The sequence below is a fragment of the Nyctereutes procyonoides genome, unplaced genomic scaffold (genome assembly GCF_905146905.1).
Source record: "Nyctereutes procyonoides isolate TBG_1078 unplaced genomic scaffold, NYPRO_anot_genome, whole genome shotgun sequence".
NCBI classification, from domain to species: domain Eukaryota; kingdom Metazoa; phylum Chordata; class Mammalia; order Carnivora; family Canidae; genus Nyctereutes; species Nyctereutes procyonoides.
Genome location: NW_026575047.1, coordinates 7,305,204 through 7,317,713, shown reverse-complemented (window position 1 = coordinate 7,317,713; position 12,510 = coordinate 7,305,204). Strand labels below are relative to the sequence as shown.

At 42.2% G+C, this 12,510-nt stretch overlaps 1 protein-coding gene across 2 annotated transcripts in view; it reads left to right on the top strand.

The window, feature by feature from the left end:
* Nucleotides 1–12,510, top strand: part of SEL1L3 (SEL1L family member 3) — a 99,979-nt gene that overhangs the window by 24,529 nt on the left and 62,940 nt on the right. For both annotated transcript variants that reach the window (XM_055326831.1, XM_055326832.1), the window contains 4 exons: nucleotides 1,246–1,367; nucleotides 1,744–1,859; nucleotides 4,385–4,443; nucleotides 11,718–11,850. In XM_055326831.1, the coding sequence (XP_055182806.1) occupies nucleotides 1,246–1,367; nucleotides 1,744–1,859; nucleotides 4,385–4,443; nucleotides 11,718–11,850 (430 nt within the window). The remainder of the gene's footprint in view (nucleotides 1–1,245; nucleotides 1,368–1,743; nucleotides 1,860–4,384; nucleotides 4,444–11,717; nucleotides 11,851–12,510) is intronic.

Below are 12,510 nucleotides of genomic sequence, written 5' to 3'. Positions count from 1 at the left end.
CAGCAAAACCCAGATATATTTTTTTCCTTCTGCTGAACTGAAGATGCTGAAAACAGTTCCTGGTTCACCTCAGACCGGATGGATTTAGCAGAGTGATTTAATTCTTCCCATGCTGCTGGCTGTAGAAAGATCTTGAGTCACTTTACTGAGCGTATGTTCTTGCTAAGCTTCCTTGTAATAACTTATCTTCATGAGCTTGCTCAGCTGGGTGGGTCAGGAGGGAGCTGTGTGGCACCATCTGTTTGCATATCTTACCACTGATTCTGAGGCCAGATTACAAAGCCCAGAAAATTCTAAAGGACTTGTTTGGATCTATCCCCAAAGAACCCGGGGCCATGGCCACTTTAACCTAAACTGTGAATTGCTTACTGGGGTAATGGCCAGAACTCTGTACATTTGTTTTGACCTTGATTCCTGTTTCACCTGCAAAATGCAATTACTCCCAGCACCTCATCTTTGAACTGCTGGCCACTAACATAATGTGTGGCATCAAGCAAGGGTTCAGCAAATATTTGCTGAGTGATGGATGGATCACACATCTTGGCTAAATGCGTCCTAGTTAAGTTGACTACTGTTATTTTATTCTCACGCCACAAATCACAGATATACAATACTTTTTTCAACTAAAATAGCCCCGATCCAGAAATGGAACAATTAGATTAGTTGTTTCCATATGGGTCAGCCAAACTGTGATCCTGACAACCTAATGTATGCATTAAAATAGTATCTATGTGTCCCAATTAACATATAGCGATGCCATCCGCAGATTATGACATTTTTGTACCTTAAGGCTTTTATCTTGGAAGGAAACAAAATTGCTCAAAAAAGCCCTCATTATGTTTTTTTTTTCTTTTAATCATCGAAATTAGAATAGCTTCTTATCAAACCACCTCTTATTTAAATCCAGATTTTTATTTTATGTCTGGCTTTCCAACCCTTTATCAAGAATTCAGAGGGCAGGCATGTGAGATTGTCAAAGAGGCACAGACCCAGAGTTTTCGGTGCAAGGGACACTATCTGCTAGTTGTATACAATGATTCTTAACTCCTGTCTTTTGCAGTTACTATAACTACCTCCTTTGTCTCAAAAATCAAGCTTTGCAAGCTGATCTCCCATGATGAACATGAAGGCAAATTCATCCCTTCATTGGAAAGAAAGCAATTTACTTGGTCATTGTTAGCTATAATTACCTGTTCTTGGATGATATCAATCTGCAGATTTTTTTTTTTCTCCTCACTCTTGTAGGTTTACTGTTTCATTGTGGCTTTACTTACTCCATTATTGCAAGGCCAATCTCTGCGGGATTCTCTACTTTGTTGATTCTAATGAGATGTACGGCACGCCGTCTGTATTTCTCACTGAAGAGGGTGAGTATAAAACAGAACTTTTAAAATAATACTGTAGTTTTCTTGTGCTCTATTGGCAGTTATGTCTGGAATTGAGGAAGATGCTGTCAACGTGGTAGTTCAGCGAAAGCAATGATTTTCAAATGCGGCCTCATGTGAAACTTTTCTTTCTTTTTTTTTTTCTTTTTTTTTTTCCCTGGAAGCGTAAAACACATGTCTTCTTTACGAAGGAATCCACTTGTGTGTTCTTTTGTTTGCTTTGTCTTTGTTTATAGGAAGATGACACATGTTCTAGCCATAGCGCTCCTTTGGACAATTGTCGAAACAGGAGCAACCACTTCGTGCACTAAGTTTTTTTTTTTTTTCTCGTGTTCATGAGCTTTCATTTTCCTTGTAGGCCACTTGCATATTCAGATGCATCTTGTCAAAGGAGAAGACCTTGCTGTGAAAACGAAATTCACCATGCCTTTGAAGGAGTGGTTTCGACTGGATATCTCTTTTAACGGAGGCCAGGTATCTGTGCGCACGCCCCGCGAATCGCTTCGTGTTAAGCCTTGCCATAAACTCAGGAAGCAGGGATGTCTGCAAGAGCACATTTGTGGCGAATGATAAACTCTTTACAACTCTACACTTTTTCAATCAAACTTTTATAGATGGAAGTTTAAATCATAAGAATCCTCTCCCATTTAATTAACTTTTAAAGTGCTTCTTTCGACCATATTGTGAATGAGTAAATAATATAGCCAGCTCTATGTCCACAATTATCTGGATGATATCAGCAATTCAGTATTCCCTCCCCCCCCCCCCGAGGAAGATAGGCTTTGTGGAAATAAATGTTAAAGCAGCATCGGTCATGTTTATGCAGTGTTATCAGATCTACGACTTTTTTTTTTTTTCAGGAAATTTATTGGTTAGCTCAGCCAAGAAATGGTTTGACTGTTTTTGGCAGTTACACAATTGCTGATGTTTGGCATTAAACAGACAAATAATAACCAACAAACCTAAGTGATGGCAGGACAGAGGGGCTTTATCTACTTTATACTATAAAAACAGTGTACATAACTGTTTCAAACTCTCATAACACAGATTTTATGGATTGTGGCAAATCTGTTGTTATAATTGAAGACTATTCCATTTCTCAATATACTTGATGCCGATGTGCTACTTTTTTCCCTCGTTTTACTTCCTCATAAGCTTTTCTTATTGATTTGTGATTTTCCGGTAACAAAAGTGGAAGAGACGTTTTGTTTGTCTTGTGTATTAGGTAATACACAGACTTCCCTTGGTACTTAGGTTTATCACATTTCCTTTTTCCTGGAGAGACAAGAAATCAGGTCAACCCTTGTTGTCTTCCTAAGAAGAGTCTGTGAAAGGTTAGCTGGTTTTTTTTTTTTTTTATGTTTGTTGGTTTCCTTAACAATGTGAAGCGACACAGCTGTGGTCTGTGGTCCAGCTTCCCATTTATGTAAGGATTATGATGGCATTATAGCTTGATTGCTGCTTGCTCCTAAGAAGGTCAGATTGGTTCTATGTGTCTCTTAAACAGGTATCAAATCATCAGAGCAAATCACAGATCTTATTTTGTGCCCTATGGATACAAGGCTCTTTGCTCACAGGGCTTATCGACTATTTATGGGAGAAGCATTAGGCAGGTGAAGGGATGTCATAAGGAGAGCTTAATTACCAAATGACTCATATTGACTCAGGGAAGAGAGGTGGCACTTCACGCTGGGATGCTCGGGGAAGGTATCATAGAGAAGGTTCCTACAGATTGGATGGAATGGAGAGAGAGGAGAGGAGGCAACATTTTAGTACATCGTTGGCGGTTAGCAGCACATAAATCAGTTTGGAGTAGAAATTTGCAGACTGTAGAAAACTAACAGAAGAAAAAAATTGTCTATAGGGCTAGAATGTGGACAATCTTGAATATCAAGGAATCTGGATTTCTATTTGCAAGGCAGCACTGGTGTCATGGAAGATTTTTGAGCAGGAGAAGAGTAGATCAGAGTAGTCCTTTAATTAAAGAGATGAATTTAATTTAGCAGAGTACGTGATGGGGTAAAGATTAGAAAGACCAGATGGGGTAGAAAGAAAAAAGAAGTAGGGCTGATTTTTTTTCTTTTTCTTTTGGTAGATTTATGCCTTTGGTCCTACTTTCCTTCCATCCTATCTGGTCTCCCTAATATCTATAGGTCCCCCAAACAGCATTATGGTTTTTCCATATAACCTCCACCCCTGTGTTGGGACTGTCATACTCATTGCTTTGACTAAATGGACAAGTGACTTCAAGCCAGTGGCTGGTTTAGAGAAACAATAGATCATTTTCTTCTCTGAACCAACGTGTTGCATATGGATGAATTGGGTTGGGTTTTATGCATTAGTTTGTCTCTCATCGACACAGTGTCGTAGCCACACCTTTGAGACCCTGCTTAGGCCAGCACATGTTCCCTAAACCCTTGCTCGGTGCTAGCACCGGGGGAGTAGAAGGAGCCCCTTAGCTCCAGGGTAGTCCAAGGCACGAGAAGAACACGGGACAGCTAACAACATTCTCGACAAAAACATTGTCACTGTTGAAATGCCAGTGACGATTCTCCGTGCTTAGGGAAAGGGAGTGGGGAACAGCAGCACGTGAAGAACGCTCAGCGCCAACTTATTTCTCCCCTAAGGCTCTCGTGGGATCAGAGTAAAATTTCATAAACTCCTTGTAGTATATTACACATTTCCTCGTCTTTCTGCGCAACACACTTTTGAGCACAAGTACACCAAACGAAGCTTTGGCTGGTAGCTTGGAAGCATCTGAACCCCACTGGGGGAAACTGGGTGATGGATATTGTTACCATGTGTAGTCATTTGGAGAAATTAAATTTCTTTAAATCTTAAAATGTACACTGGGCTAGTAATGTGCTCCTTTTATTTCTGCAGAAATGGATCAGGGGAGAGACCACACAACCCATTTTATGAGTAATTTATACCCAGGACTGTATTTATGATGTGAGGTGTTGGGGCATAACTGATCTTGTGTATTTCTCCCAACACAGATCATAGTAACCACCAGCATTGGACAGGACTTGGAAAGCTACCACAATCAGACCATTAGGTAAGTGTGATATTTTCTTTTTACGCAACATGTTGTTGGATAAGGATTAAGAAATCTTCATACATTAGCCTTCAACCCTCATGTTATAACCGCACTTCCTTATTCAGCTTTTCTGAACATGGACTGTGTCTGGTCTGCCTGAGAGTCAGTGTTTGCACTTTTTTTTTTTTTACATCTGCAAACTCCTCTCCCTTCCCCCCACAACATTTTTTTCTAAGCAAGAGAAACTATTTCTCTCTCCAGATCCCATTGTAAATTCTTCCCTTTGTGGCACCTTATAATTCATTTTCTTTGAAAATTATCTTCTGTGAGGGATTCTGAAAGATAAATCAAGGTATTAATGTTGCTTATTGAGAATGGTTGGTAGCTTTGGCCTAGGATAAAGCATAAAAGCAGACAGTCCTCATATTTATGTTTATAATCTAAATTTGAAATGCATGCAACTATTGATATTGGTGTAACTTTTCATCCTCGTGTAACCATTCTCCACAAGAGTTACGGAAGCTGAGAATTAGGTCTTTTGCCTTGTGTTTCATAATTTTTTAATTTCCTTCTGCATCCCTGTCTAATAGTGGGGTTTCTAGTGCCAGAACCATGGGGCAGGCTGCTTTGGGAACCCAAGATACCTCAACATGCCTAGACTATATATATATATATATATATATATATATATATATATATATATATATCTACAATCAAATGCTTAAAAATAAGTGTAAAAAACAGAAACACAAATTACCAGCTTTGCATGTATAATTTATGTATGCATGTATAATACACATGTACCAGCTTTGTCTGTACAATTTAAAAAATGTATCAGGCACTTTGGCTAAAGGAGGGGGGCATCTCGTTCCTTCCCGCTGTAGTTACTCTACTAGAGCGAACAGGAAACTGTCTCTCTGAACAGGCCCGATCCCTCAGACTCCTCACATAATCCACATTTTCTTGGAAACCAATTATTGAAGAAATGAAAACAAAGAGAGATAGAGATGCGGGAATGGAGGGGGGCAGGGCACACACCCTACTTTTTCCCCCCTGTCATTCCGGTTTATATTTATGTCAAACTGCTTGCTTTCGGGCTCTGGGCAGATAGAACAATTCTTATTTTCATGGCCGGATTAAAGGATTACAGTTATAAGGAAAGGCTAAAGAGGTGTTATTCCTTAGCCTGCAAGAAGGTCAGGGGCGACTTGACAGCTGTATTGGAGCAGAGAGGCTGAGGCCTGAGAACAGAGGGGAGGAAGGCTGAAAGGGTACCACGAGGACTTAGACCAGTCAGAAAGAGTTCAACGGGCATAAGTTTTGTTGTAGAAGAGAGTTCAAGAAGGACAGAGGCCTGGGAATTTGTTTTGGAGAAACAGATGCTATGTGGCTCCTTTGGGAGCATCTGCTGGTCCCCTGCTCTGCATGGTGGGCCCCAGAAATCGAGGGTTTAAATTTTGGGATGTGAAATCTGAAATAATACCTCCTCCTTTCCTTCCTGACCCCCACGCCCGACCCCAGGACGTTTTTGACAGAAGATTGATTTCATAGGCTCTTTTTCATTCTTGACATAAGGGCTTCCTTTCATCATGCATCCCAGAGACCTAGGTGCTGAACTGTAGTTGGAGCGATCACAGGGTGATCCAGGCTGGGACCAGCACGTGGGGACAGAGACATACGCCTTCCACATAAGATTTAAGGAGGTTCCAGAAAACTCCATAATTATATTAGTTTGCTGGAGTTACTGGAACACAGCACCACAAGCTGAGTGGCTTAAACAACTGAAAATTATTGTCTTACATTTCTAGAAGCTAGGGGCTCAAGGTTAAGTGTCTGCAGGGCCGTGCTCTCTCTGAAGGGTCTGGGAAAAGAGCTATTCTGGGTTCTGAGCCTGCCAGGCCTGTCTCCAGCTTCTGACAGCTCCTGGGGCTGTGGTGGCAGGTGTCCCAATCTTCACAGGACATTTTCCCTGTGACTGTGTGCATGTGTGTGCAGGTCTTTCATATTTCCCCATTGGGTAAGAACACCAGCCATATCGGACTAAGGGCCCATTCTGCTCTTATGGCCTCATCTCAACTCATTACATCTGCCATGACCTATTTCCAAATAAGGGCACATTCTGAGAGCCTAGGGTTCAGACTTCAACTTGCAAATCTGGGGTAGGAGGGTGGGGGGAAATGACACAATTTAACTCATCACAGTAATCATGACAAATAACATCTAACATAATATTGTAAGAAACAAAAATTAATGTAAGGAATAGACAATGAACAAAAAATAAAGGTATTTCGTAAATACAGAATCCGTGTGATCATATCAGATTCCGGAGAGGAGGAAGGATAATCAGGTACAGACCAACTCAACATTCTGCTTAAAACATTGAAATGATCTCTTACGTGGTAATAAGGGCAGTCCCGGACCCAGGAGTACCCCTTGCCACCTCCTCAGCTGTCCTGCCTGTACTCCTGGGACCTTCCCCATCAATAGAAGAACTGGATTTAATGTCTGGCCTACCTGGGATTCCTGTGGTTAGATATTTGGAATCTCATCCATCGGAGAGATTTTCGAGTGGGCCAAGCCAGTGAACTAAACATCAGATATTTCAGATGGTTATAGGCATTCCATCATAGCGCTCCTTTTCATTCCTTGTTTTCGTGTAAACATAATGATAGCTGCCGTCCCACAAAGGTGGTATAGAAAGATCAGTAATTAAGTGCTCAGGAGTGCAGTGCTACACACAAATGAAAGGCTGTCAGTGACAGTGGGTGACAGGTAACAACTTCAGGCCTGTATAGGGTTTATCCTTCCTTCATTCATCCAATATATGCTCATTCACCCAACCTGACACAGTGCCAGACTCTGGGAATAAAATGATGAACAAAAATAATACAGGCAATCCCTACCTGCATGGAGCTCAAAAAGACAAAAACAAAGCGAAACCAAACAAACAAAAAAAACCCAAAAAACCCTGGTGGGGGGAGGCAGATCTTAAATAAATTCACAAATACATTTAAAATTGCATATCATGGTGAATTCTGGGAAGGAACTGAATAGAATAATGGCTTCAGAGGATACCAAAGGGATCAGAATTTTCAGCAGGTTCCGGAGAAATGACATTTGAGATAGTGATTACTCTAAGGGGGCAGAGGGACAGCTAATTTGAAGCTCTGTGTTCCCCTACTAAAGAATGCTCGAGCTGGAGCTGTTTTCTAATCCTGAGTGAGGTTTATTAAACAACGCCGGAGATTCTTTTGGGCTGCCCGCGCTCTGCAGTAATAAACCAAGGCAGTCTCCTATGTCCAGATAAGAGTAAAGAGAGTTTGCCAGTGTGTCTGAGGTTTCCAGAAGGGACGGCCTGGGCCTTGGAACCGTGTTGCTCAGCTTTATGTCAGTGAAATTGATGACCATCAAATGGTGCACACACAGTGCAAGGAAGCACTTGCAATCTTTGTGCAGCCACGGAGGATTTTAGAGGAGAAAAATGTACAGGCGCTGATGTGGATGGAAACCAGGTTAGGGAGATTTCCTATTTAGCTCTTCCTTTGGGGTTCCCAGATCCAATTCCAAGATGGGGGAGGCTTCCCGCCTACCACCACCAAGCAATTCTCAGACACCAGCAGGGTGTCCGAGAATTCACTGCAACTCCAACACGGTCTACCCAGAGATAGCATCAGACGGCCACAGAGTCAGTCCTACTAGACTGCCCCCTCCCCAACTTCAGATACCAGTTCCAAGCCCATGCAGTAGATTGGAGGTTCCAATCACCTCCTCCTTAGGTTCTTTTTAGTTGCAAGATCAGCTCCCAGGACTCAGGGAAGTACTTACTTACATTTACCCATTTATTAAAGGATCTGATATAGGATACTAATCAACAGCCAGGTGAAGAGATACATAGGGCAATGGCTGGGAAAAAGGCACAGAGCTTCCACACCCTCCCCAGGTGTGCCAATTTCCTCAGCCTCCATGTGCTCACAAACTTTGAGGCTCTCACCTAGGCCTTTAGGGGTTTTACCGAGGCATCATTACATAGTCATGGTTGACTAAGACATTGGCCATTGGCTGGTTCAACTTGCAGCCCTTCTCCCCTCCCTGGAGGTTGAGGGGTACAACTAAAAGTTTCAGTCCTCTAATCATATGGTTGGTCCAGCCTCTGCCTTTGAGTGGAATCACCTTCACTGATATAACAACAAACATCTTTACCACCTTCGACGCTTAGGAGATCCCAAGGGTTTGAGGAGCATTGTGAGCCAGCAACTGTGGGCAAAGATCAAATGTATATTTCTCTTTTAAAAAAAATTATTTTTTTTATTTTAGAGAGAGAGAGTGAGGGGGAGGAAGGGAGGGAGAGAAAGAATCTGAAGCGGTGCAGAGCCCAATGCTGGGGCTCAATCTCTCAACCCTGAGATCACGACCTGAGCTGAAATCAAGAGTCAGACGCTTTAACCGACTGAGCCACCCAGGTGCCCTCAAATATATATTTCTTATAAACCACAAGGTTGCAATTGTATTATGATAGTGATAAAAAAAAATTACAATCCCATATCATAGAGACCAGGTAATTTATGGATCAGTTGAAAAATTCAGTTAAAGCAAAGATCCATGTAAAAAGATACTTACCATAAACATTTTATTTTAATGAAAAAAACCTAGAAACATACATTCATCCACCAATCTTTCCAGATAGGGCCTTTGTTATGATTCTACCTATAGAAGTTCCCTGTGGTCTTTCTTGCATAAAAGGCGCCCAATTTCTGTTTCTTACAAATGGAAAGAAAACAAAGACACTTGTGAAGCTGTCAGAGCCAAAATACATCTAGATTGCTTCCATTTTCCTCTAGTCTTCTACAGTTGTCCTAATTCCACACTTTTTGAGTAACTGTTCTTTTCTGAATCTACCGAAAATAGTCAACCTAATTGTTATAGAATGGACAACTCTTTCTTTCCAGTCCACATTTTATTGAATAACATAATAGTAAATTTTATAATTTTAATGACCATACAATTGGCACTGTCAGGTTTGGGAACAGACACTTCTTATTCTCACTAGGCATGTGATCCTACTAAGATGGCAGTAAAAGTCCGACTGTGGACTAGGTTAATAATAATAACCGTAGTTAACTGTTACGGTGCTTAATTACCATGTGCCAGGTGCAGTTCTAAAGGCTCTGTTTAAAAATTAGTTTATTTAATCCTTCCAACAGCCCAGTAGGTAGGTACTGTTACCATCTCTACTTAAGCAGTGTGAAGACTAAGGCTGCAGAGAGTGGGCTCCAGCCGCCGAGCATCCAGCATGCAGCAGGGATAGCCAGCAGGTGTGCTGGTGAGTTGGTTGAGCCGAGTTCCCTTAAGAGAGCTTCTATGGTAGAAGCATTGCTTTGTACCCTTCAAGTACCAGGTACTGCATCGTGAGGGTGGCTGGAATGTTAAATCTTTCCATGGTCTTGAAAAACAAAATCAATTCATAGCTCTCAGAGATAATGACTTCGTGGTCCTAGAGGAAAATAAAGGGAAGGACCATCATCTTCTCACGGCCCTTCAAGCCTAAGATTCTGAAAGGAAAAAAAATATCCAGAGAAGAAGCACTTCTTTTCCATTTTAGCCACATTCTTGTGAAGCCAATTTCTGAGCATTCACTTTTGCCGCCGTCTGTGGATGTGTTCTCCCTTTTGTCTTCCTCTCCAGCCAGGTGCACCTGCTAGGGTTCGGGTTCCTTGGTAACAGTCAGTACAGCCTCTCTTTGGGGCTAACCCCAGGTTACTTGGCTTCTCTGATCCAACGGCTGGTATCTTGCTCCATCCCTGTTGGCGTCACCCTGGCCCATTGCTCTCGCGGCTCGCCGGGCTCCTGGCGGCTTGCCTGACATTTTGTTTTCTTTCCATCTGCTTCCATCTGCCCTCTGCCTTCCCTGGCGCTTCCTCTTTGCTTGGCTTCTCACTTGATATCTGTCTTGACCCCCTCCCCCCAACCTGCTGTCCACATATGATGGCACCTTGTTCACCTATCCTATTTTAGTTTTTAAATGGGTAACGAAGGCACGTTTAAAAAGAATCAAAACTATATGAAAAGATATACAGTTAGGTGTCTTGCTTCTACCTCCGCCCCCATCCACTCCATCCCCTACCCTCACGCCCTGGAGAAATACTATTTTATTAGTTTCTTGCAGTGTATACTTAGACTTTTTAAAATGCAAATACCAAAAGAAAATCCATTCTCCTCTTTCTTGGATAAAAAGTATGTATTCTTTGTTCCACACTTTTGTTCTACTTTTTTTTCCACCTAATATATTAAAGATCTCTCCAGGTCAGTACACAGAGCCTTCTGTTCCTTTTTTCAAGCTATGTATGAGGAAAAGGCTCACATTTAGGATCCACTGGATGGCTGTGGGCCAGACACCTGGGGTTTTCCAGGCTTTGGTGAATATAAACAATGCAGCAAGGAACAACTTTGTGCATTTTATTCATGCTGGCCCATTTTCCCCCTTCGTTTCCCTTCCTGTTCCTTCAAGTCTTTCAGGACAAGGCGGACTTCCAGCATATCACCTGTGCTGACCTCTCGCTTTCAGCCTCTTCCTCCTCACTCTGAATTTTCTCTTGGTTCTTATCTAATAGGATATGTTGTTAGTTTTCCTTCACAACAACCTTCTATCCATTCAACAAGATGTTTTTTTTTTTTCCTTTTCGAGCAAAACATTTCCAAGTAAGACTAGAGATTCCAAAAAATTCTAATTCCAAACAATTTTACCAATATTGAAAGCCGCCAGGTACTGAGTATTTATGGTGGGCCAGGCACTCTTCTGGGCATATACCATTACATTTCATTAGTCCTCCTAAGAATATAATTATTTTTTTTAAAGATTTCATTCATTTATTCATGAGAGACACAGAGGGAGAGGCAGAGGCACAGGCAGAGGGAGAAGCAGGCTTCCTGCAGGGAATCCGATGCGGGACTTGATCCCAGGACCCCGGGATCACACCCTGAGCCCAAGGCAGAAGCTCGACCACTGAGCCACCCAGGCATCCAAGAATCTAATTATTAAGGAACTGATTTACTAATGAGAAAACTCAGTCTCAGAGAAGGTAAGGGACAGGTCCAAGGTCACACAGCTGGTAAATAGCAGAGTTGGGATCCTAGCCCAAGTGTGTCTGACCCCACCATGGTCTTATCCGCTAGAACTCAGCGTGAAAGGCAAGAAGAAATTTGGGGGTATAAGTCAGGGACGGTCAATGAAAGAGTCTCTTTTTTGAAGATCTGGTTCAGACCAAGAGCCCTCTTAATTCTTTGTTCTTCTGTAGCTTCAGGGAGGATTTCTATTATAATGACACTGCTGGATACTTCATTATTGGAGGGAGCAGGTATGTGGCCGGCATTGAAGGGTTTTTTGGACCTCTGAAGTACTATCGTCTCCACACTCTGCACCCCACACAGGTGAGCCCTGGGCATCGAGAAGTTTCTGGGTGTTCATGCACGATGGGTGTGTGCCTCGGGGACCTGGAACCTCATGTAAACAAAAAATTTACCCAAGCCGGACCTCGCATTGGCTCTGTCATCAAACATAATTAATATGGAGGCTTTTCCCCCAGCAAACTCGATAATAGATTTCTGTTAAGGTTTGGTTCATTTAGTGCTCATAAAATGGAAACCACTTACTTCCTCTGTTTTAATAACTACTAGCTTAATTATAGAGTAGATTTTTATCAGGCTGTTGCCTATCCAGTGATTAAGCTAATGAAAGGAGAGAATCTTACTTATTTGGTAGAGCTTCTTTTATGTGCTATTATTTAAAGTATCAGAAGAGGAGATGCTCTAACAAATTAAAATCTTGGTTCCGTTTGCTGCTCTCTTCAGAAACGCAGACCCTGGGCTCCCACTGGGGTGGGTTGGCTGTACTAGAGATTGTGGAGGACTCAATCTACTGTATCGTGACCCTGCATCAAAAAACCCACCCACAGATGGGATTGTCCAGCTCTCCAGGCCTGCTCCCTCGGGGCTGGTGCAGGGAAATAGGGATTCCCACCATTACAGAGGTGTCTTTTTCCACCTTGGTAAAGAGATCACCAGACACCTGAACAAGGAACGTTAATGCAT